We start from the raw sequence: 26,213 nt of genomic DNA, 5'->3' as shown, positions 1-26,213 counted from the left end.
GACTTAGACTAAGCTTTCCATTTCTAATACTGCTTAGAGGTATTCACCTGGGAGCAAGGAACTACAGTCCTTGGCTCTGGGATGGAAACACCACATGAGCACCTTAAACTGCAACCTGACTCATGCATGCTTATTCTTGTTCTCTCCCTCAGGCATACAAGAGAATTAAACCCAAAATTCCCACGTTCTGTAGTGGTGTTTCAGCTACTGGAGAAAAAAGGAGTATTGTCACCTCCACTTACAGTGCCCCTTTATTTCGCAGAGAGCCTGACCTAATAAACATGCCCTGAGATTGCTTATCAGAGTTGGTCCACTCAGGCAAGATAGCAGGATGAACTACTAGTTTACAGAGATTGAACCCGCAACCTTTAAACAGGCACTGAGCTGCTGTTAAGTCTGAAACATTGCTGGACACGCTGAGCGGCAGAAGTTTAGGCAGCTGAGGAACTTCAGATGTTGAACAACTAGGCATTTACAAAGATTTCAAACGCCTCCAATGTTAGGCAGCAACTGAGCGGGAGATCCAACTACAGTCCCTAAATTTAGGGCTTAGGTGCCCAAGTTCTGCCCCTAAATCTGGGTCTTCATCTCTTCAGGCCTCAGTCCCTTCATATCTAAAACAGGGAATCTAGCATTTCCCTAACATCACAGGAGTGTTGGTTTGAGACAGTGAAGACTGTGAGGGAACTGGGAGCTGCAATAGGGATGTTAATAATGGTGAGAGATTCAGGTTGCAGTCACCAACACACACACATCACTCAAATCAACAAAATGAATGAGCCAAGTCTCTTAGTAAAATAATCAAAGTTTAATCTTTAATCTATAGTCCATCCAACATACAAAACTCTCTTCTCAATTCAAATGACACATCTTTGCAGCTTCTATTGCACTAAGTATTTAAAAAACAAAACAGGTATTTGGCATTTGGTTTGATGATTGAGGCATGATCCCTGCAGAGTGCTCTGAGCTGGGAAGGAAGAGAAAAATTGTCATTCAGCTTATCCAAGGGGAAAATGAGATGCATCTGGAGCACTGCTATGGATGCAAACATTGTAGATCACATGAAATTTCTGATAGTCAGGCACTGTATATGAGATAAGGCTGTTGAGAAGTCAACAGATGAATGGACAGTCCTCTGCAGAGAATTACGGTATTGTCAGAAACACAAGAATAGGCAGTGCAAGAAATAGGGGGAGCACCTTCCTTCACACAGCAAACCCTGAAGAGCTTAGTTGCATCTGTGCAACTCCCCTAACTTGTCAGAATGTGACCAAGGTGCTTTACTTTGAATTAACTCTTCGCTTCAGAGATATTTTCTATTTAGATGGGTGTTGCACTGGAGAAAACGGGACAGATTCTCAACTGGCAAAGTTAGGCAGCAGCTCCACTGATGCAGGGAGTTATGCAGACCTCCACCACTGAAGCGTTTCTGTACATAAAAACAGGAATAGCATAAACAAATAGTATGAGCTTCTGATAGTTTGGGAAGGAGAACATCAGGGTCCAAGGATAACAACTCAGCCTCCAGCTTTCAAGTGCCAGCAGCAACCTTACCTGCCTAGCAGGCTTCCAAACCTACTCCTTCCAGTCTGCCACTAAAGAGCCACCTGCTTGATAAAACTGGCCCTGTATTCAAAGCCTGAGAACTGAAAGTCTCTGTATGTCATCACGAAATCTTGAACTATCTAGCCCCCAGCTAATATCAAGTCTTATTGCATTTTATACAAAGGTAGCCACCTTGACAAACCCGAAGATGCCCAAGTAGCAGGCTATTCAGGATGGAAGTGGTATCTAGTGCCTACCTGGGAACTGAAACTCAAGCACCATAATAAAAGAACATAGTTTATCATCCCAAATTTCCATTCATGAAAAGGAGTTCCCAGAGAAACTATGCACAGGGATCCCCCCCAAAAGATACAAATCAGAAAGGTCAGGCAGACCAGGAGCCTGAACCACAGCCAGCACAAAGCTTTGGGTCTCTCACACAGGGCAAGGCTATTTTCCTTGGCATGGACTCAAGAAGCGAATGTGGCTACTCTAACAGGAATATCAGCCCAGTACAATAAGAGCTCGTTTAATCCATTTACACGTCAGATTAGAGCACTTTCAATTGCATATTCAGTTTCAGATACCCTAAACAAGCAAACAAGGGTGTGATTCTCTCTCCACCTCTAGCAAAGACCTGACACCACTACACAGAAGGCAGTAACTTCCAGAACAGAGCTGGGCTTTGCAGAATTGGTTGTGAAGGCAACTTGTGTGTTTATGATAGGAACTTTGTCACCCAGTGAATATATCTCCTTTGAGCACAATTATCTCCACAACCCCCCCACCTCACCCCACCCCAAGCTGGTGGAACAGGTAATCCTTTTATCAGCTTTGGCTCAAGAAAAGCAATGCGATTCATAGAAGATGCCCGAACATCCAATGCCTAACTGGCCAACAAGCAAACTAGCACTGTTGCTTAGGCCTATATTATTTATCTAGTCATTTACAGGACCAGTCTCCCATCTCAATATGAAAACAGGGTGGCACAAAACTAACTGGTACTATCCCCTACTATGCAACTGGAAGTAGCATCTTGCTAAGCTATTTTCTTCATTGTATTTATGTCAATGTCACAACACTGGTGACATCCACTTAACTACAAGCTTTCCCCAACCTCTGAGCATCCAACTCACTAGGCATTAGGATAGGAAAGTAGTACATCCAGGCACAATGCTGATGGATATTCACAACCACTTCTGGAGTTTGTGAAGCCTGTAGACAAGTAAACAATGACTTCTAATCTTTGGACGGGTCAGTAAATAGCAAAGCCCCAGAGTCCTAAACATAGCACCCTCTCTTTATGCAACAACTGGTCCATTCAGCTAGAATTATAGGACCACCTATTATCCATGTTTTCAGTTTTAAAAGTGCACCATCCAAGATGGACCAAGTCCAAAGAGGTTTTGTTCCCCACATATTTTAATACCTTTTCCTCTACTCCCAAAATCAGTATCCATGAGAACAGATCCACTCAGGAGACCAAATTTCCCGCTATAACCCCTCAAAAGCTTTGTACAAACCTTGTTATACTTCAATGGTACTGTGAATTCAGGGCCTATTCATATTGTTTACAGCTAACAAATACTGGTCATAGGTTTCTTGCCAAAGGAAATTTTTATGATGGCTGGCACTAGCATTTAAGACTGATTTGAAAATAATGGACTTTTTGACATGTCAGATGCATCTCTGAGCAGCTGGGCTGTTTGCTATTGTATACACTACTGCCAGCTCTTTAGAGAGGAACCCAAAGACATTTTAGCTTCCAAGCCCACAGGGCTATTTTGTTTTTCTCCAGCCCTATTCAATATTGCTCATACTTATAGGCCAGGTCCATTTCTTTGATTGTTTCAAATGCTACACAGTAGCAGAGGAAACCAAGAACTGCTAACTCAGGTCTTGGCAGTTCAGTCAAAAGGGTCATTTTTAAAGTATTAAGTCCACACATATTCCAGTACTGATATGGGCTTTTCAAGGCACATATGTTCACCTTAAAAGAATCCTCCCTCACATGGAAGTTTTCATTAAGCTTTACTTTGAGTAATAGGGTGTCTCCTCTCTCAGTCTCTCTCTTTTTTTTTTTTAACTTAGTTCTTCATGCAAGTCCAGGAACTTGATTGATGTTTGATACTATAAGCCATCATGTATCATGGACCAAATCCCACAACCTTTACTTTAGGCCAAACTCCCACTCATATAGAGGAAAATACCACAAGATCAGACTCTAGTGATCAATTATACTTCATGGTGTTTGGTGATCTTATCTAAGAGGAATTTAAGCTACAAAATCCTATGCTGGAAAAAGCTTGATTTATGAGGAGTGAATTGGGCAAATTTCCCAGCAATCAGTGCTACTTGGAAGCTTGTCCCCAGGACTTCTGAGCCATTGGCTAAAAGAATTTAATTTGGAGTCTGAAGACAGTCAAGTTCCCTATTTGGACTCCAGCCCTCAATGCATGAGGCAGAGGATGAAATTCCAGATGTCTAAACACCAGCACATTTTTGTTAGCACTTAATAGAAATCTCATGTCTGCTGCATCGAGTACTACCTCATTAGACTATACTAGATTGGGTAAATCAACTCTGCAGTCAAAGAGTATACTAGTCTCCCCATCATTTTATGCAAGTAATATTGTCAGAGAAGAGGGGCTTCATTGCTAGCAGATCAGGGTGCCCACAGATTTCTTCTACACTCACTTGGTGCCAAAAATATCACAGATCCAGCCAGCCCAATTCACCTCCAGGTACAAATCACCTCTAAAACAGTCAGCAGCATTTAGCAAATGGCTTAGTGGAACAAAAGCAAGAGCAGCTCTATCCAAACTACAACTTGCCATTCAGTTATGGTGTGGGGCATAAGGGATGACAAATCTTACATATTTTGCTATAGTATTTGGCTGATAGTTTCGGTTTCGGAAAGGATTCCAAAAGTTTGTTCCAGTCACTTTAAAGAGAAAGAGAGAGAGAGAGAAAATGGGAAAGTGTATTCCTCAGCTGAAAACAGTTAACACTTCCCTTTACAGTAACTTAAAACAAGTATTCTTCCACGCTTGAAAGCAAATCTCATGTCAGGTATATAGGGAGATGGCTCAACGTTCACTGAACCACCTCCACATTTTCACTTCACTAAGCTTTGACCATCCCTCACTCACTGGCAAATGTTCTCTAATGTCCCCAAGATGCTCTTCCTGCAGCTGTAGAAAGCCAAAAAAGACTTATCACGCAGAAACTTTGAGTGGATGCCCACAAGTTTGTTTTGAAAAGTATGGCCTTCTCTCAAGTGTCAGTACTCTTCCTCCTCGATTCTGTTTCCCATTTGCAAGGAGGCCTAAACACGGTCACAGTCAAATATTCACAGCCGCAAGGGCCTTCACTAGAGTGACCTGCGTGTTTGAGTCTGTCTCATTCCGGTTGTTATTTGCATTGTTACTCTTGTTAGTCGAGGCTTTCTGACGGTGCCTTTCTTCTTGTCGCCTCTTCTTCTCCAGCCGCTGCAGCTCCTTCCTTTGTTTATTAGATACCTGCAAAGAGTCGAACAATAAATACAGTTCAAAGGACCTACATGCCATGCTCACCAGGGAAAGTACTGTCTTCCTTTATCAGAGACAGGCAAACAAGCTGATACTAAAGAACCACTGGTACAATGCCGTGGTCTCAAAACTTGTGATCCAAGCCCTTTACGTAGAAATAAAATCTATCTCTTTGAGGGAAAAAAGAAATAAAATCTACCCCTTTGGGGGGAAAAAAGGCCATGTTATTCTAACATGCCCATTACTTAGCAATAAATTCAGGAACTTGCTTTCTTGCAGCAATACTTTAAGTAATGTTTGAGAGATGAAATTCAGCCAGGGCTTCCCCCATATACTGGTACTCCACTCACCCCAAAGGGATCTGTGACCTCTCACCCCCATTTCCCACCCCACCTCCACACTCTTCCATACACTTTCCATACCTTTGGGAAATGGTTTTTGCTGGCTCGAGTCTCTTCAACAGGTCTAACCTGTGCCTTGTTGTTTTCTGTTCCACCTGGAGGTAAACCCTGATTTCCAAAGATTCTACTGCCACTCCCATTCTCCTCCCACAGGGCTGAGCTACGCGGCTTCTGACCTTTGGCCTGGGAACCACACTGCTCCTCTGCATCTACCGATACAAGAGATTTCGGTCAGAGATGCTCTAAGCAAGAGTGGATCATGCCAAAGTGTTACCAGATTTATTGTAGGCCGTCAGCCATGATTATATGTAGGGTTTCTTTGTAAAAACGTCAGTAACCCATCCATGAAGCACAACCCACTGCAAAGTAAAAAGAAGGACCCTGCACACAACGGGTCTTTTTTCCTCTTCGTAGTTTCAACCTGATTTCTATCCAAATGTCTTTGTAATAGTTTTGTGAAAAAGATATGAAGAGTGATAGGTGGCAGAAGAGAGACCAGCATCCCAACAGCAGGCTCAGGATGGATTAGGTTCAGTGGGGAGATGAGTGAATAAGCATTGGAAATCCATTTATTTCAGGGGCTGAATGCCTCAAGGGATTGGTAACTTGAACTCTTTAAACTCTGTACTATCACCACAAATCCATCCCAGATTGGTTGCAGTAACATGTGTTAAGTGTTTTTTTGTGAAAATAATTGTTTGTTTTACTCCAGTTCATAGCAGAGTCGCTAAAACCAGCTTCACAACTGTCATCATACTGAAAGCGTCAGCAGAGTCACCAAAAAATAACTGGAAGTGGAAGTTCACCCTCATCCTATAAGAGGTTATCCTTCTGAGCCATGGCTTACACACACTATTAAGACAGCCAAGAGAAAAATGTGTTCTGCTATATGAGTCTCGTGTTTAAGGAATGTCTCTAATGTGGTCTATGGGGCATTTTTCAAAAGGATAAAGGTAACAGATCTGCTTACTTACTGATTCTTTTCACTTCATTCACTTGGAGAATGGCAAATATTGCAGAATCAATATCGTAGTTCTCCACTTCTAGAATCTGACTTATTAAATGAAGATCCTATCCACAAGAGAGAGAGAAAGATGCACATGTATTGGAAAGATTCTGAACCACTGTTAGTGAGGACACTTGTACAGTTAGCTACACCATTCTGACTAGAAGTTAGTTTTGTTTCTGGAATCCCTGTAGATTTTTTTTTTGCTGTGAGATGGGAGACAACAGCAATAAGTCTGAGCTACACCGAGACATGGAAACCCAAAGATCATGGCAGACCAGTACAGTGAGCCAGGTCAAGCCTGCACATATACAGCCCTTTAGAATAACAGATAGTCCCTGACCTGTATCTGTACAGGACTAAATACAATGGGCCCTGTTCTCAGTCAGCTTGAAGGCATTATTAGCAGGAGCAGTGCAGCTGCTAAATACAGCCATTTAGTAACAATGGCCCAGGTTTGTCAAACTACCTAGTGATTTTGGGTGTCTTTCAGAGACCTCTGACAAGGGCCCCAGGTTCACAAAATGGAGCTCAGCAATATTTGAAAACCTGGCTCCTCTAGGAAATGGCAAAGTCAACACATAAATAAAGAAACAAAATTACTAGTCACAAATAAAAGGGCCATGCTTCGCCTGTAATTAGCCTACCTGTATTAGCAAGTATATCCAGATCTGTGGCTGTGGCAGTAAAGCTGCTCAAGAGCAGCAGCCAGTGAACCATTCTCAAGTCAATCTTCATGTAACAATGGGTGCTCTCTATTTTGCATATTACTCACAAAATACTAAATACTGACCGAACACCCAGTTGCATTGCGAACTTTTTGAATAGCATCCTCTACTTCATCCTCCACCTCCTCTTCAGATTCATCCTTCTTTGGCTCAATTTTCTCCTTTTTATTTGTTTCGTTTTTACAAAGCATCTACAAAAACAAGCAAGATGCACATGGATTGGCACGGGTCAAGACAAGACCCCAGAGCATAGGAAAACACAGTCATTTTAAGATGGACAAAAGGAAACTAGTGCCAGCAGCAAAGTGACCTTAGCTATTATAATCTCAGCCCTTTTCCTCAAAGCTCCTTTTCTAATATAGGTCTTTGAAACCGAATAATTTTTTTACTGTTCTTTACACTGTTTCCCATAACTCTTATTAATACTACAGGATCACAAACATACGCAATAGTTAGATTCTCTGAAACTATTAACATCATTGCACACTGTGCAATTACATGCAAACTGATTCTTGCACAGCTCAGTCCAACCCTTCATAATGACAGGTAGAACAGGCTTTTGTGTAAGACTGTTACCTGTATTGACCCCCTCTTGATTTTCAATGTATACAGGTGTGCACACACAGTAGGCTGACATGGGGCTTACTCAGAGATACTTGGCCATCCTCTCAAATCAGAAGCAGGACTAGAATTCAGCAAATCTTGGATCACAGTCCAGTAAACTAAGAATGCTGTTGAAACAGGCTGCTAGGGTGGACAACAATAACTCTTTAGCTGTAAAACTGTAATTCTGGAGAGAGATTCTCTCTTTACCAGTGCTAAAAACAAGACACCGGTGAGAAGAATCATATGCCCACATCTTCAAATTCCACAGCTGACTTCACAGGTCATTCTGTCACCACCAACCTCTGTTTGAAGATTTGCTGGAGCTTCAGAGTTGTCATTGATTCTCCGTACGCTATCATAGTGTTCTCCATGCCGATAGGCAATGTGAAGCTCCCTCACATTGCTTTCATCTGTGCCTCTGATCTAAAGAAGATAGAAATATTTTCAATGAGAACAGAAGTTGCACCAACTTTAGCTCCATATTCTGAAGAGCGTTTGATCTTTCCAGTAGTGCATAAGAACAATGCAAACATTGCCCTGAGAAGCTTCTCAGGTGGCTAATGAGCACTGTTAAATTAGGTGATGTTAACAAATCCCCCAAACATACCAAAAATAGTATCACCCATAATATACAAACTGTGGTGCTGGGAAGCAAAATCAACGCTCAATTCTTCCAACTTTAGAAGTGTAGTGCTGGTAGATTTAATCTTTAAGTACCACTGGCCAGGAAACTTATTTTAAATTTCCATTAAAACCACTTGCAACACTTTTAATCTTCTAAAATTTCTCACAAAGAGTGCTTTAGTTCCCTGGCAACCTCCCTAAATTTTTAATGAAAAGAGAAAGTATCACAATAAAGTTCCTATTCCTTTTAAAAGACATTTTTCCTTAAAAATGGTAAAATACAGTTAGGCAGTATTTAGTTAAGAGTGGCCAGCTAAGACCTCACTATTTTGGACAAGAATTGCTTTAAAAAAATCTTTCACAGGCTTGACAGGATGGCATTCATAAAATTTGCAACAAGAGATGACATTTTCTGGAGTTAACTGTAGATTTGCAAACCCAGACAAACGTCAATTGTGGAAGTCAGGTAACTGAATTTCAGAGGACTGTTTACAGCCCAATGTTCATCTACTACGTCAGTTCAAAGTTTAGCAATTGTCTACCCAAAGAGTCATCTGTATTTACTGATGGAACAAAATGTTAGGATAACTCCTTTATCGGGGTGTCTGGATAAATGAAATTACTTACACATTCATATAAAACATTGCTTAATGTCTCCACTCTTGCAATGAAATATAGAGAATTAAACTGATGTTTTCATAACTGAGTCTTTGTAAACCTGTCTTACTCACCTGTCAACTTGGAGTTTGGAGAATGGAGGCCTGAGTTACAGATGACTCCCATCACCCAAAGCAACACAAAGAATGATTTAAGGTTCTTGTGTGGTTTAAGGCTCTGCAGTTTCCCAATCCTTTCAGCTCTTTGAACCCAGGTCTTTATAGCTAAAGATATTTACCACTCACCTTTAAACTATATCCACTCTTGTGTACACATTTGTCCTGCTAATCATTTGAGATCTCAAATACAGGTTCTTTCCATTTATTTAAATTTTTTAAACTTGTTCACCTTCAAGTTTCAAGTCAACAACTTCTATTTAACTCTCCTTTCATGTTTATGGAAGTCAGTATGTTGGATGGGAACATGATTAAGTTTTTATACTTCATCAGCCTGACAGGTGGTTGCCATTATAGGAGCACAGGCATGCAGTTCCAAAAGCAGATTTTGCCATTTTGCTTGATTTCCTTCTTTGTGGCGCTAATTCTAATTTAGCAAGGCCTCCATGTGAGCTCTCCAGTAACTTACACGAGCCGTAAATCAGAGGTTTGCTGCAGGGAACATGCAACTATGTGCAGAAAGCAACCACATCACAGTTTTACCCAGCAAGGAGGTATTAAGATGCTAGTTTTCATGTGGAAATGGACTGATTTATTTTGCTCTCATTAGCAAAGGAAAATGACCAAAGCACTGATGGAAACAAAGCAAACCCTTTAACTCCACAGGTACAACAGGCAACTCAAGAAGCCTTTCTTTTTTTAAAGTAAACCAAGAAAGCTGATCCAAAACCCAAGGAAAGCAATAGGCAGAACTCACTGATGTTAATAAGCTTTGGATCAGATGACAAATGCATTAAGTATTAAGCTGAGTTAAAAGCCTCAAACTCTTACTCGACTCAGATTTTTTTTTCCACTTGGTTGCTTTGCATTTAAGGGTAATTCTTATAACACTAAGGACTCAAGCAGGACAAGGAAAGTGCATATCTGTAAAGGCAGCCCCTATGGAGGAAGGTTGGGGCAGAATGATGGATGCGAGTGGACTGTGTTCCCCCTACCCTGATTTATATGCTTTGTGATTAGGGACTTCCATCACTAGGGTTATTAACTTAATCCCTTTCACCAACATTGCATTCAGGCATGCAAAACTTGGGCTCTCATAAGCCCTGTAATTATGGCACTGAAAAGGTCAGTGGGCAAGGGAAACAGCTGTAGGTTACTGAGGTGACACACAAAGTACAGATAAGAGCACATTAACTTGAATATCCAGTTCAAAACAATAATGCAAGTAAGATTTCTATGAATTCCGGCAGAGCAGTTACCTCTGTATGCTCTGTGGGGTCAAGAAGTTGAACATTATTCCCACTGACTTGTTTTCACAATTGTCAAATTTAACATGGAACAGAGCTTTTCTTTACCATGAGGGACAGTTAACCTGGTTCTTTTATGGTTCTGAAGTCTATGCAATAGCATACTAGAGTATGCTAAGGCAGGGACAGGCAATTATTTTGGGCACAGGGCCACTTACTGAGTTTCAGCAAGCCATCAAGGGTTGCACGACAGACAGCCCAGGGCAGATTAATGTTAATTTTCTAAATTTTTTAGGGGCCGCATGGGCCTGATAGAATGGCCTGGTGGGCCACATCTGGCCCCCAGGGTGAATTTTGCCCACCCCTGTGCTAACACATCATTAAGACCTTCAACATGTTTCTTCTTTGATGTCTACATAGATGTCAAACCAAAAAAAAAAAAAACTATGCCGTTCATTGTGCTGGCTGTGAAGTGAGGCAACGTCTTTATAACCAATGAGACATAACAGATGAACCATCCTTGACTGAAGTAGCCTGCTCACTTGCTGCACCTCTGAACACACAGAGAAAACTTTCTAAGTGACTGCTTTTCCAGTAGGAACACACAAATGGTAGGGACCTGCTAGGCCACCAAATGCAGTCCTAAGCTACCACAGACCATGATATTCTTCATGTCTCAAACTGATCAAACTGCATCTTAAAATCAGTTTGCATTTTTGCCTTTACTAGCCCTATTGGAAGGCACTTTCAGTAAATTTCACTGCCCAGATGGTTAGAAATTAGCTTTTTCTCCTGAAATTGATAAAGAACTAATTAAGCTTCACAAACAAGATCCCCATCATTCTCTACATTGTTGTAACAATCCCACTTAAAACTCAACAGCGCTGAAAGCCTCCACCAGACTTACCTCACTCTAATCTGAAAGCAGCTACCAGTATGCATAGATCTCACACTTAGTGGTATAAATCAACTTTAAGGAAATTGTGTCAGCTTGAGGGAGAAGGATCTGCTCCAGCATATTCACATTTCATACTTTAAACTTTGTTTTTGCCCCAATTAAAGTTCTTTACCTCATTTACATAGTTAAGGAAGAGTGGGATGCTGAAGTCATTCACAATTATGCCAAGACTAATATCTAAGATTCAGGATTCCCTCTTAAAAATACATTAAATATCAGCTTGGTACCCAAAAACTTGTCTATAAACCTCCCAACATGCAGTCAGTCCAACAAAAGGTATCACCCGCATAAATCCTTGCCTTGAATTAAACAACAGTAAATTTTAACACTATCTAGACTACCCAGCAAAAAGCAAGGCCAAATTAGGAAAGCTTAGCTTTGATTCTTACCTGCCACAGTGGAGCATTGAGCTGATGAATAACTACATTCATCTGATTATTCCTTGCAAATGCCACAATAGCATCATTGCCAGCAAAAGTGCCAGGCTTCGCCAAATTGGAGACTAGGGAAAAGATGAGAACAGATATAGAAGGGGTTAGGCACTTGGCTGCCACCTGCAAACACACCTGAAAACCACAACCTGAGCAACAACAGAAAGCAAGCCCTACCAGCAAGCATGCCATTACCCATTAGAAACTGGCCAAGATAAAAGATTAAGTGGTCTTGGATCACCATCTCTAGCAGAACAGCTTCCCCTAAAACCATGCATGGTCATCAGCTCAGCTGTTGGTCTGAGTACACAGCAGTCTTCTCTCCATCTTCCAAACAGTTTCCCACATGTTACTCAGTGGTTTCTACAGGCTCTCATAGCAAGTCTATGTAGGGCTGTTTTTCTTTTATCCATGGTTAGCATTATTCAATGCAACCAATATCAACCTTTCAATTTTGATACCACACTAAAGCTGAGAATTTTAGGATGAAAATTTCAGAGGAACCCAAGGGAGTTTGGCAGTCAATGCCCACTTGGGAGGTAGGCACTGAACTTACTTAGGCTTCATTCAACTATCCCAGCTTTTTGCTTCTCCACACTTAACCTCAATTTGAATATACTCCAAGGTCAGGCAAATGCTCACCTCTCTAGCATCCCATTATTCCCCTGAAATTTGTTGGTGGAGAAAACTGGCATGATATAACCAAATGACATTTAAAGAATGAAGAGAGACTCTTAATATAGGTTTGGGCCACAAAAATAGCCTCTTCTATTAGTATCCCACCAGAACTGTACCGTGCTTCTCAAAGGGAACGTCATCTTCCACAAAAGGTTCAAAATCTTCCCGCTGTTTTATCATGTAATCCACTGTTTCCTGGCGGTGTTTGAGGTGGTTCCGGGAATGTCCCTCCAGCTGGTCACCAAGTGCTCGAAACAAACAATTGCTACAAAAGATAAGATTTCCAGTTAGCCTGTTTCAAGTGTATTTAACACTAGGAGAAGTACCAGATTAATACCGGCATCCTCAATTTACCAACAGAAACACTACAGTGTAATCTCCCCTGCACCTCAGACCTGTAGCAATACGGGAATGAGTTCGTTTCCACTCAATGCAAAGCCTCTCTACTGAATTGCAAGCAGCAGTAAAAACTGCATTTCTGTTGATAAAATAGAAAACTCTGGGCAGACAAAAAGCAAATCTGCACACACCACACTCCCTTGTACGGGGCCAGAAAACCACCCCAAAGTGAATGGGATTTGGACACCACCCCGTTGGAAATGCCAGTAAAACAAGGGTGCAACAATGAGTGAGAGCCTAAATGATCATCATCAAAAGCTTGTTAATGCCATTCTTCTAACTCCCTTCATAGGCCCCATCTCCTACTCTTCCAGGTCAGCAGTTTGATTAGTGCTTCAGGGAGGGACTAGGGTGCTCACAGCTGGAATTTTGCTTAGGATGGATCAGAAATTCTCTAATATGACTTAATCTCTTCTAGGAATTAGGTCACTCAACCTGCCCCACCTTAAGCAAGTAATTACTGTGACAATCTCTCTAGAACATTCAAGGAGACTAAATGATTCACTCCTCTTTTACAAAAATATGAACTTTCTCAACTCAATTCAGTCTATAGACATCATTTGGTCTTAAATAAGAATGGTAGCTGTACTATTAGCTCTAGTATGTGTTACAAAAGTTAGAATATTTCATATCCTTCTACGTATTCAGTATTATTCAAAATGCAAAAAGCAAGTATAATGGGTGGGAACACACCAGATACTAAAAGCCAGACAGACACGTGACAACCAGAGGCCAACACAAAACAGGAGGGTGAGGGCACCCATCACAGCCTCTACTCCAGCTGCTGGAACAGAAAATATGACTCCGATTCGCAAAGCTGTGCTGTTCTAGGACCCTGTTCAGAGGTCCCCTCTTCTATATTTGTCTCTAGACAGTAAGTCTGGCAGAACTGAAGGCTGTTTCTCCTCCCAGGCATCTTCTGGCATCTCCCCCAAGTATCTTTTGGAAGGAAGAAGGAACATACTTTCCACCTCTAGTCCAGAGTTTCTGATCACTCCAGAGGGGTCTCTGCTCCCCTGCCCTCCACTATGCATGGACTTATTTAGTCTCTTCCTGCTTTTAAATCAGCTTAGCAACTTGCAACCTCAGACTGAAACCAGAACAATACTTGCCAGCTCCTCACTTGCCAGCCTAGCTCTGAATAGCAAAACTAAACTTACCAGTGCTTCACTTTGTATGACTATTGCTCACATTGCAATAGCTCATGCTGTAGGTCCCACACGTCTTACGCTCACAGAGGAAAAGCTTCCTACTCACCAATGGACAAGTGATTTTCCGACTCCATCGACACACAGAGCTCTATTTACCAAGTACTACTGAAACTAGCACGTTCACCTTCACACTGCTACACAGATTCACCTCACCTTTCAATTTACCCTGCAATGGCATCATGTTGTAGTATAATTGGAGGGAATAAAGCATGGCCCACTAATAACCTCTTCAAAGTCAACCTAGGGATACCCATACTGGATCAAATGAACCAGTGCATTCAAAGGCTCTTCATATTTTACATACCAGAAACAGAAGTGAAATACCGAGTCTGCTACAGTCTTCCTTACTTCAAAGGCAGGACAGTGTGGCTTGACAGCCATCCAGAGAGGTGCCACACTGCCCTGCCTTCTGCCTAATGTCAAACTAGCCTAGCTAATCTGCTCTTCTCTTCCTTACTTTGTTAGATTCCTTCCCAATTTGGTCTAATTCACACATCACAATGAACACATTTGGTCTTACTGCATTCAGGCAACCTTGGGACATAACTTCACATGCTAACTGTTCACAGGCTGTTTAAAACCACAGCCTGGGACACAATTACATCAGCACTGAAAATCCAGGATGTGTCACCCCTCACAAGGTTTCCTGTGAGGTGTGTTCACTTTGGCATCTGGCAGAGATGGGACTGCGCTCCCTGAAGCCCCAGGCTCCCTTCTGCCTCCATCCTGTTCAACTGCAAGCAGGGGGGTGTCTTTTTAAACATGGTTTGAGGGGCAGCAAATCCTTCCCTCAACATTCACGCATGTTTCTGGGGAGCAGCAGGGATGCAGAAAGAGAAGGGGGAGCACGAGTCAAGACAGAGCATGTGCTACAGGCAGGGCAGGTGCACTGCAGAGGCACTGGGCACAGAAGCAGGAAGGAGGCAGGTCTGGCACAGTGTTGCCAGGTGGATGATAATTACCATATTTGTATGATAATTTCAACCCCTGTACGATCCATAATAGTAAAAGTGTTCAAAAAGTATGAAGGTAGCTCATTCATATAGCATATGCAAAACCCAAGTCACTCTCAGAGAGTCTGAATTGACTTGGGGGTTTGCTGCCACACTTTCTCAGGACAGCTGGCATCAAAATAAAGAAACGCCTCAGCTTTGATGACCCACTTCTCACTCACTCACTGGTATCTTACAGCAACCAATAGAAAGTAAAGAAAACAACAACTTATTTGCAGACTTATTTCCATTTTTTTTCAGGGTACAATAGTTTTTCAGCAAAGACAATCATTTTTGAGCTCCCAATATGATAATTTAATATTTAAGACCTGGCAACACTGGGCTGGCACTGCACTCGGGGTACCCAGGAGGGGCAAAGGCAGGCTGCACCCTGGCCCACACCTGCAGTGGGGATGCACACACTGCTGGGCAGCACAGGGAGGCTGTGATGGGTTGCCAGGTCTTAAATATGAAATTATCATATTTGAAGCTCAAAATTATTCCATTTGTTGAAACCTACATGGAAAAAATATGTAAATAAGTCCTCTTCTTTACAGGCAGTCCTCGGATTTACGACACAATTGGTTCCTGAAAATGGTGTCCTAAGTTGAAACGCTGTAACTCGGAACCCATCTTCCTCTAGGAAACAATGTTATAAATTGGTTCCTGAACCAAGGCCCGATACCCTGTTTTCACCAAAAATAACCAAGAACTTTGTACTCAGTCAATTATAGATGAGTAACATTAGTGTATTTATAGCGTAAATAACAATCATATTGATTTGGAAAGACTTCTTTGAGGTGACTTTGCTGGACTTTTTGAAGGGTTCTCGGCTGGAGTCTTCTCAGGAGTCTCGGCTGCAGGTTTTTCTGGAGTCTTGTCGGCTTTCTTAAATAACGTGTCCAAGGAAGTTTGGACAGACGTTCTCCAGGGAGATGGGTGACAGCAACTTGTTCTCTGTCGTGGCGTCACATCGGATCAAGCGTTGTAAAGTCGAAACACGTCAGAAAGTTGAAACAGGGTGTCCATTTATAGACGTCGTATGTGCGAAACATCGTAACTCGAGATGTCGTAATTTGAGGATTGCCTGTACTTTCTATCAGTCGCTGTAAGACGCCAGTGAACGGATGAGAACTGGGTTCTCCAAGTTGAAGCACATCTTTATTTTGAGGCCTGCCATCCTCACACAGTGCTGGCAGGAAACCCCAAAGTCAGGTCAGCCTCTCCGAGAGTGACCTGGGTTTTGTATACGCCACATCGTAGGTTTTGAGCACTTCTGCTATTACCAATCGTACATTCTCCAAGTGTTGAAATGACTGTACGCATACAATAATTATTGTACAACTGGCAACACTGAGGTGGGGGCAAGGGGCCAGGACATGGCACTGCACGGGGGGAGGCTACCTAGTGGGGGGAGGGGTACCTCCGGGGGGGAGGGGCACCGGCGCTCACCCGTCGCCCGGCACCTCGCGCAGCCGTAGGCCCAGCGCCTGCAGCTGGTTGGTGAAGCTGACGAACTCCTGGGCCGCTGCCGCGCCGCCCTCGGTGGGGGCCCGGTTGCGGCGCTCCTTGGCCAACGCCCGCCGCGCCGCCCGCTCGTCCCGCCTGCGCTCCATCTCCGCCTTCTTGCCGCCGCCCGGCCGGGCCCGCACCGCCTGCTTGCGCGACATAACCCCGGCCCTGACCCGTCCGTCGCACTGCGCATGCGCCGCAGCGCCTCCTCCCCCCCCCCGCTGTGTGTATCATGTGACCGGCGCGACCATAGAGATGCCCAAGAGGGGCAAGAGCGGCCGTCGGTCAGCCATGCCCATGGAGGGGTGGGGGGATGAGAAGGCTGCAGCGAGGAGAGGAGGGGGAGGCAGGTAGGGAGATGTGAGGGAGGAGGGGGAAGAAGGGGGATGGGATAGAAGACACTGGGCCTGGGAGGCATGAGTAGAGGAGGGAGAAGGTGGGATGAGTTGATGTTGAGGGGAGTTGGCAGAGGAAGGTGCCAGTTCTCATCTTTATTCCTAAAATATTTTTTCCCTTATATATATATTCCACTTTACTGTCTCCTTGTATCACTCTTGGCTTCTGGAGTGTAAAAGGGCCTCTGTCCATAAGAGTCTCTTTGCTTGGCCAGGATTTAACGAAAGATTTGTAATGCAAAATTGTGGCTCCCTCTGCCCACGTCCCCTGATACCTATTCTTAGGGGGGATGTTGCAGCTCTTCCCCTTTAGAACTTGCTTTGCAGCTGTGAACCAGTTCAGGGGCCGGTCATCGTGTGCTTTACCATTGTGAGATTGGTACAAAGAATAGTTTGATAGAATAACAGATTCACAATGCTCAAATGAGAGGAAGATTTCAGATGAAACTGTCCATGAGATGGCAGCATCATAATATAGTTTTTGATGTGATGCCATGATACCCGTGCTGAGAAGATAAAGTAATTGCAGTTATAAGCAGAGTTGGAATTGTGGATCATTTGTGTTTGCGGGTTTTTCTTGGAGGTTTGAGGAGCAAACTCAGAACAGGAGATTTGATTTCTACCAACAAAATGCTGTCTTGGTTGTGATTTTGTTCTGTTGCTTGATTTTACTGGGTTGTAAATCAGGCCCTTAACTTAGTATCACTTCTTTAGTTAATAGAAATGGAGCGCAGCAGTTAAGCAAGTGTTTAAAGTATTTCTTGAATTTTACAAATTGGATATGTACAAAACTGCACCTTTAGAAATTGTTCCTCATGTTTAAAAAATGTTGAGTAAGGGCCACAAAACCTGAACAGGTCTAAGTATATATTATTCCCACAGTGGCATCCTTTTTGCGGCATAAATATTTCTATGTATACTGGCCCATCCCCGTTAAAAAAAAGTGTAGCTGGAAGTCTTCTGTACAGTCTAGTTGCAATATACAGAGTCAGTGCTAGAGTTTGATGCCATGAAATACAAAGCCTAAATGTTCAGCCCAAAATTTACCTGGCTTTGTTGCCTTGTTGGAATTAATTTTATCTAGTTCATTTTTTTTAAATTTGTGTAATTGAGTCTGGGAAAACAAGTCAGAGCAGTTGTAAAAAAGAGAACTGCTTCCCTTTTCTAGCAAACCAGTTGATGTTCTGCCTCTTCTCCTGCTATGTATTGCTGGCTCTGGGCAATTTTTGTTTTAATGTTAAACTCCGCCGCACACATTCATTTGGAAGGGCTCTCAAGGAGACTTGCTTCCCAGCAAACTACTTTGTTTTGATGCTGTGGTCTTATCCCTGTTAAGCTTCCCTGTAAAGGAAGCTATCTCAGCTAGCTGGTATTCTTCCCCTCATAGACTACCTAAGCAGCACCCCATTCTCCTACCCAAGTGTCAAGCTGTGCTTTTCCCCTTCTCTACAAACATTTGTCACTTGCCTGAGTCCGTATACATTTTCTCACTTTGAGGGTTACAGATAGGTAGGGCTATCTCTGAAAATGCTACCCTTTCAGGAAAGCTCATGAAGAGGGTGCATCAGTAAGAGCCTTGATAATAAAAGATGAGAGGCTGCATTTAACGGTGGGCCATTTGCTATTGTGATCCTTTTCAGGGAAACGGATCATTTCCATAAGCACCATCTATGTGCTAAAACTTTCTCCCATAATGAGGAACTGGGCAAGAATCCCAAAGGTCACAGTGGATGGCTGTCTTTTGCTTCCCCAGAAAGACATCACTCCAGGAAGCCACCTCCTGTAGGAAGGGGGTTTGATTTTAAAAAAAGGCTTTCTGCAGTTTGACATCAAGCTCTCTGCAGGTTACCTTTAACTGTACAGTCATTCAAACCACAAAGCGGAGAATGTATCAATCTTTTTTTTATGGTGTGCCCAGAGCTTTTATAATCCATGTTAAGAACTGTGGGCGATAAAGGTATAATTTTGATAGACAGTCTTCCCTACCATGCTGTGCCATTCTCAGCAGAATTCCCCAGGAAGCATTTATGGCTGCTGTGCAGCCTTTAGTGCTGCACACAGAGAATGAGAAAAACACAAGAACAGAACGGGCGGCTGAATCTGTCTGAGTCCAGTCCCCAAAATGCATTGGCTGGGGAGGTCACAAAAATGTTGCTATTTTTTCTGTTTAGTTCTGGAGGGACTTTCTTTCATATAAAGCACTTCAGCTGAATCTCTTTTTCATGCTTTCTTGCTTTCCCCTTCTTTTCTAGCTCTTTCTCCTCCTTCCTCTGTATTTGGCCCATTAACTTACTTTTCATCTCTCCAAATAATCCTCTGCTTAACTCCATGTTCTCCATGGGACTCAGCTGAAGTTAAAGGAAAGATTGTTTTCAGTGGCATGAAGGTCAGATCCCCAGATACCTGTTTGATTCTTCTGTCCCCTTCTTTCTCCCTTCTGCTTTGTTTCTTTTCCCCTTTTTACTTTTTCTATCTCAGGAATAATTAAATGGCAGGCTTAGTGTTTCTGGTTCCTTTATGCTTTTCATAGCTGAAAATGGATTGACCATTTTCTTATCCAGTAGACAGACTTTCTGCACTTTAATTCCTGATCCTGGAGACCAAGCATTATATTACAAAGACATATGATAGAAATCTGTTGAATAGCCCCATTATAGTATAGATTATATTAAGGCTACTGCAGAGTTTGATGTTGTTATGTACACTAGTGCACAATATGGAGAATAGTGATATGGGATTTGAAAGCATAATCCTTTGGCCTGTCAGTGGCCACTACTTGCTAGACCACTACCATTACCAATAGCTCCACCTTAAACAAGGCTGGATAGTGGATTCAGGGTGCAACATTTTAGGCTGGTGCCAAAGACGGATTGGTAGTTCATGACCTGTATTTTAGGCTTCCTCCTATGGAAGCAAAATGGTATTGATATGGTCTTTGGGTTATAACAGGTGGGAGGAGCTGTAGACAAAGAGCATGTGCGTGTCTCCCTATCTACATGTATGTAGAAGTATAGAGGTATAATATATAAAGGAGGGACCTTCATCCATCATCTGCTTGGTATCCCAACAAAGCATGATCAGAAACTGTAGCGATCAGCTTTTCTCCTGCTTTCAAACCTGGAGGCTATCGATTCAAACAGCATCTGGCTATCCACGACTTGTGCAAGTCAGTGCTGTTCCCAAATTAATAATTCAATCATTCCATCTATTTATCACCCTTGAACTCTGTACTTTATTTATTGCCTTGTTTTCATATTAGACCTATGTGGACTTTAGCAGGAGTTGTCTGAGATTTTCTGGACTGATGCCTTCCAGCTGAGTCTGCACCTGATTGATTTCTGGTTCTCTTTGTCTAACATAAGTTGGAGTTGTCTGATGGACCCTAAGAAAACACTCGAAGTTGGGAAGAGGCAATTGAAGTGGGGGAATTAAGAGTTCCCTTGAAACGAGCTAGCATTTGCACCTCAAAAGTGCAGTCTTCCATTCCCAGCGCAGTGCAGGAATAGCAGCAAAATAAGGTTGCCACTTGTGATTGTGTCTTTATGGATTTTCAGCTCCTATTTAGCAGGCCAAAGAAATTTTGGGAATATCTGTTACAAGGACATGTTTAATAGGAGTCTGACAGCTTGTGACCTTATTTCTGTTCTGAGTTCTATCATCAGCACTCTTTTCTTCCCTGTCAGTGTAACAAATTCCTGGGCTTTCAAAGCCCAGTCATAATAAGAACCAAGACAAGGTGCTCTTTGGGATTCGGCACATTGGAATTAGTACATTAGACATAGCCATGAGCCAGCGGTAGCTCTGCACCCCTGACGGAAGCATTGATCCCTTCTGAATCGTAATGTCCTCCCTGCTTCTGTCTTGTTCCAGAAAGTTATAACTTGCTGCTGGTCTGTGTCATCAGTGAAGTATGAAGCTCCTCTTCCATCTCAGTTGATGTGCTTGGGAAGTAGAACCAATGCTTCACGCTTCCAGTCCACTGCCAGCTGGTTAGTCCTGGAGTGGGGAGTTAGTAGACATGCTGTGCCTTCTTGTACACCAGGAGTCAGGATCTTGTTAGCCCTTCGGAGAGCTTAAGGAGTCTTGTACCTCCCTTGCCCGTACATGGAGTCTGCATCAGAGTGTAAGTATGGAGCATGGAGAACTCACTAATTTTTCTGTTTTAGAGTGTGTCCAGTGGAAAAGGAATATTAGTGAATCAGAAACAGGCACCCACTTACTGTAGCAGTAATTAATTTACCCAAGGTTTTATAGAAAAGGTGGGTTTTTGCCACCAAGATATATAGGCACTGCATGGCTCTGGAAAGCTGAGGGAACAGTATAGTAAACCACACACTGCCAAAAGCTAACAAATGGTAAGAGAAGAGTAGTTGGCATGCTGGATTTGCTTGGGAGGAAGGATTTTGGGTAGGGTTTCTTTTTTTCCCAGCGTGTGTTTCAAAATAGGACATGGATGGGCAACCCATCCCACTTCAGAGTTTCTGTTTTTTAAATAATCACAGGTCTGGGCTTTCACTTCATTTCTTTGTTTCTCCCTGTGAACTCAACTGGGAACAGTGAGCTAAAGGATAATCCAAGTTTAGCAGGCTACTTGCCTCTGGATGACCTTGATGTATTAAAATGTCCCAGTGGTGGGATGTAGTTTCTTTTCTGTATCACTTTTCTGTCCCCAGTTCCTGGCAGATGTCAGGAGTCTGGTGTTTTCCACTGTGACTCAGAGGACTTATTTCCTCTGTTCTCTGAGACCATGCAGATTCAGAAACCAGCTCTACAACAAAATCACTCCTCCAGCTAAATGGAGTTGCTCCTGACTTACACAGGTGGAGAAACAAGCCTCTACTTTTACGTGCAAATGAGAATTACTGAACCCTTTGACCACAGGAGCAGAAAAGGTTCTCCAAGATGCAATTCTGTAGCCTACCAGCTTACAGGAAAACTCCTACTCTTCCTCAGCAAAGGACACCAACCTCAACTCACCCTCACTCACCTGCCTTGGCTCCCTGCCGGAAACTGTCTTACCTCATTCCAGTTTCAGATGCTCCTCTTTGCTCCCTACTGCTTCTCTGTAGGAGGGAGGTGTTGAAACACAGTAGCTGGGGAGTCAGAACACTTGGGTACACTTAAGGATACAGGCTTTGTACAGTGTGTTTTCTATATGTAATTCTGACCTCATTTGGTCTCCCAGGGTTACTGAACCTTCCCTTCCTTCCTCACTTTTTCCCAGCTTCTTCCTGAGTTTTCTGTATTTTACCAAAAGCATGCAGAAAGAATTTCAGAGGAAGAATGTTTCAGTTCAAGAGACTTATGTATGGGGAGAGCTGCGTCAATAGCCCAAGAGAAGGATACACTTGTGAGTACAAGCTGTTTCTGCTGACCCCCAAGAAAGAGGGAGTATGGTCTCTTGGTTAAGACATGGATCAAGGAGTCAGTTAGTGGGCTTATTTCCAAGCTATGCTAGACTCCTTGTATGAACCTTGGTCAGCATTTCATCTCCCTGTGCACTGTTTTCCCCATCTGTGAAAAGGAGAACTTCAAAAGATCTCCTTGCCTCCCATGGATAGTACCAGGAAATTTGTTAAATACTAGAGAGGTTTTAGACTGATGGAGCCCATATAAAAAGATGGGAAATCAATGTTGGGTATTTTTCACTGTGGCTTAGTAGTGAATCTCATTCGTTATGCTGATCTATAGTTGTACACAGAGAGTATGGGCATCTGAACCAGTCACCCAAGCTAATCTAGGGTAGGAGTTTACAGTGCACCAGCTACTCCAACCACAACTGCTGGTGTGCCAGCTGTTACCTCACTAAAAATGAAAGATAACCTTCATTGAGGGCTAAGCTATCAGGGATCAGCTTTCCCTTACCCTAGCATAAGAACATATATATGGGCAGTTATCATAGAAGAGCTAAAATACTGCAGATTTCACTCCCTTCCCTTATTGCAAGGGAACTTGTTCATGTATTCATGTCCTGAGTTTTCCACTAGCTGAGCAATGCCAAAGAAACACCAGTCTCTTCCCAGAGAGCTCACAGCTAGCTATGATGGACTGCTGTGCAAATGCAATTGTTTTCGTAAGTGGAGGGAGGGGACTCTGCCTTGTAGCTTTATGAACTCACAGAGGGTGAAAAAGATACTTTTCCTCTGATGACATATGTCCTAACCATAACATTTTTCAGTTGTATGATAGCATTCATATGAGGGCCTCAGAGACCTTTAGAGAGGTATGTTTAATAAGTGGTCTTTACCTCAATTTTGCAGATGGAGAAACTAAGGTATAGAGAAGCCAAGCAACTTACTATGGCCACACAGCCTGTTACTGTAAGAGGTGGAATTAGCACCTAATTTTCTTGACTTCCAATCTCAGGCTTTGTCCTCAAAACTTCCATGTCTGTTGTCACTAACAATGCCATCAGTCAACACAAAAATGCTTCATCTCTGTCTTGTTCCAGCACAGTCATATTTGGGGATTAGCTGAAGCTGTCCTCAAACTATGTGCTAACGTTGTGATGATGATAGTGCTATTATCCCAGTCTGACTACCAGAGCTGGACTTGTAGTTTCAATTTGCTAAGGCCATAAGAGTTGCTTCTGGGGTGGATTGCTCACTGATGTTATCGAGAATTATAAACTATCTTAGTTGTTAAAGATCTGTGTTAATCAGTAACTTGTCTCCGAAAAACGTCATTACTGTCACAGAGTACATTGTGCTTAAGCCAACTGTCACCAGTCAATCACATCTGTAACAGGAATAAAGCACCATATAAAAGGAGCCGGAGAATCAGCAAACTCTTTAACTGAGCAAAGCAAAATTGCATCAAGATCTCTCTCCATGGAGGGACCAACTAACAAGCTACACTTTGAAACTGAATCAAACTCTCTTGGACCCATGCTTGCAGAAGTGGGCAGACTGGCACCCACTGAAGAACATGCTGCTGAAATGGAAGGACTAGGGTCCTTTTCACCGTCAGACACAAAACTAGACAGTCCACATGCCACTGAATCGCCAGAAGCAGAAATGGACTGTCCATCCTCTATTAAACCTCCAGCCACAGCAATGGATACTCCAGACACCTCTAAATTCTTAGTGTCAAATGCAGACTATCGTCGTTCATCCAAAGCATCGATTGCAGACATGGACTGTCTAATCTGCTGCAATAGGTACAATATTTACCGGGTACCCAAGCTCCTGGCTTGCCAGCATGCCTTCTGTGCCGTATGCCTCAAGCTCATTGTTAGGAGTGAAGACAGAACCTGGATAATTACTTGCCCTCTGTGCCGAAAAGTCACTGTGGTATTTGGAGGGCTTATCTGCACCCTCCGTGATAAAGAAGACATTCTAAGCCGTTTGGAAAGCCCTGATACAAACACTGAGATGCAGCTCTCTCCCAAAGAGTTGGACAACATTAGTGGGACCCAGTCTAGCCATGCCGCTCTCCATACTGATGAACATATTGCTAGTAGCAACAGATTGGCTATCCAGAGACTTGTGCTGCTTTTGCTGCTTGTGGTGATCCTTATTATAATCGTTCTTCCCTTTACGTATGCTGGACTGGTGAAATGGGTCCTCTGCTTTGTGCTTACTTTAGGGCTGATCATGAGTTTGATACTTTGCTGTAACCCTAGCTTCAGCTGCAGCTGCGACAGAGGTTCACTCTCTTTGTGCCATAAGAAAGAGAGCCACATCATTTCTATTGCCTGAAAGGACTGGCATATGCAGTGGACTGGTATTAGCTGCAGATGTCCAAATGGAAAACGTTGGGCAGTCATAAGCATATAGAAACTTTGGGAACCATTGCTCTTGTAGTAAATTCCAAACTCCTGGCTAAAGTTTTGTACTTCAGGAAGGGGTAACAAATAACAACAATACAGTATTGCTAAATGTTGTTATCTGTATATTTGTATTTTATATGTGAGGGGGGAAAAAAAGGAGTAAAGCTTTTTCTTAAGACTTATACCCAAGTGCTCGTTTTGTTGTATTGCTCTGTGTTTGTTCAAGTTCACATTGGTTTTTGACCAATAATTCAGAATGTTTATTACCTGCAATATTAGCCAGCTGGCATCCTGGGCAAACCTGGCCAACGTCTGCCCCCGTGTTTGAGCCTCTCCTTAGCTTGTGCGTATTTGTTTGCCTTAATACAAAGCCCAAACCAGCCAGAAATGCAATGCTTTTGATGCTGAGCCTGGTTTTTAACTAATTGCATCTGTTGGGTACAATTTGTGCCTCTGGGGTAGAGAAGGTGATTTCATCTGCCTGCCCTTTTACTCTTTGGTCATCTTCTGAGAGAGGTTCCAAACAGTGGTTTTTGTGAGCTGGATGTCTAACCAGATTGAAATCAACATTTTTTCATATAACTCACCAAAAAGCAATCGACCACAAAGGAATTGGGCTGAATTGAAACTGTTGTTTTTGAAGTGAAAGGATCTGCTACTTGTTAAAAAGTTGAAACCCCTCGACCTGCAATCTTCTCAAAAGACTTGGTTACAACATAAGAGGCTCCTTCTAGTTCGTGAACACTCCTGTGTACTTTACCAACTGATTCACTCACTTGAACAATAACCACAATATGAAATTCTCTCCCTGGTTATTCTTATGCATTGCCTCTTTCCCTTTTCTGTGTTCTTGCCCTCTTCACAGGAAGCCTAGAATATGACACTTCTCCCTAAGCTATCCACAGTTAGTTACACAGGGATAAAAGAGAAGGGACTTGTTAATCACTAAAAAATACCACACGGTATTTCTTTGTGCAATATGCCCATTAAAGTTTAATAACATTAATTGCTCTTTGACTTTTTTGTCTCATTGAGTTTTATACTGACATTAGCTGTCAAAACATGTCAGAGCTTCCCTACTGACAGGAACTGTAGCTGATAAAGCACTTGAAGGAGACAGTGAACTAGAATCAGTAATTAAAGCTGAGAGGACTTGGTTGGTCTGGAGTTAATGATAATTGTTCTGATAAGAAAATATAGCCCAGCTAAAACTATTGATCAGTATGAAACTGAGGAAACTAAATATTTCACTAACCAGTTATATTTTCTTTTGAACAACTACTAGTGATTTCAACAGGCTTTCCATCAGACCCATGGTTAAATATTTGTATTTGTTCAAGTCAAAATACTGATAAGAACTGAAACTTAAGTTGATGAACGTAGACGGTCTTGCTCTCTTGAGTAGA

General features: G+C 42.6%; 2 protein-coding genes across 3 annotated transcripts; one reads left to right on the top strand and one right to left on the bottom strand.

Moving 5' to 3' along the window:
- Positions 1–787: 787 nt before the first annotated feature.
- Positions 788–16,837, bottom strand: OTUD3 (OTU deubiquitinase 3). 2 transcript variants are annotated; one of them, XM_019541503.1, is made up of 8 exons: positions 16,582–16,837; positions 12,644–12,792; positions 11,808–11,920; positions 8,117–8,239; positions 7,276–7,401; positions 6,451–6,547; positions 5,498–5,685; positions 788–5,066 (listed from the first exon to the last, which is right to left on the bottom strand). In XM_019541503.1, the coding sequence occupies exons 1-8, from the start codon at positions 16,797–16,799 to the stop codon at positions 4,890–4,892; spliced, it is 1,191 nt and encodes a 396-aa protein (XP_019397048.1). In that variant the 5' UTR covers positions 16,800–16,837; the 3' UTR covers positions 788–4,889. The 2 variants fall into 2 exon arrangements, with proteins under 2 accessions (XP_019397048.1, XP_019397049.1); XM_019541504.1 differs by lacking the exon at positions 16,582–16,837 and adding an exon at positions 13,620–13,920.
- Positions 16,838–23,866: 7,029 nt separating this feature from the next.
- RNF186 (ring finger protein 186) lies at positions 23,867–24,736 on the top strand. Its single transcript, XM_019541727.1, has one exon. The coding sequence runs from the start codon at positions 23,867–23,869 to the stop codon at positions 24,734–24,736; it is 870 nt and encodes a 289-aa protein (XP_019397272.1).
- Positions 24,737–26,213: the final 1,477 nt, after the last annotated feature.

Source organism: Crocodylus porosus, unplaced genomic scaffold (assembly GCF_001723895.1).
Source record: "Crocodylus porosus isolate Cpor-Errol unplaced genomic scaffold, CroPor_comp1, whole genome shotgun sequence".
Taxonomy (NCBI): Eukaryota; Metazoa; Chordata; order Crocodylia; family Crocodylidae; genus Crocodylus; species Crocodylus porosus.
The sequence above is the reverse complement of the archived record's forward strand: the minus strand, read 5'-3'. Positions and strand labels throughout refer to the sequence as shown.

What these genes read in the sequence shown, in the direction of transcription:
- OTUD3 (XM_019541503.1), bottom strand. Translation starts at nt 16,799, where the DNA reads ATGTCGCGCAAGCAGGCGGTGCGGGCCCGGCCGGGCGGCGGCAAGAAG. An exon ending in TCAATGCTCCACTGTGGCAG is followed by an intron (nt 8,240 to 11,807) that starts GTAAGAATCAAA and finishes TATCTTCTTTAG; the next exon opens with ATCAGAGGCACAGATGAAAG. An exon ending in CAGCAAATCTTCAAACAGAG is followed by an intron (nt 7,402 to 8,116) that starts GTTGGTGGTGAC and finishes TTGTTTTTGTAG; the next exon opens with ATGCTTTGTAAAAACGAAAC.
- RNF186 (XM_019541727.1), top strand. Translation starts at nt 23,867, where the DNA reads ATGGAGGGACCAACTAACAAGCTACACTTTGAAACTGAATCAAACTCT.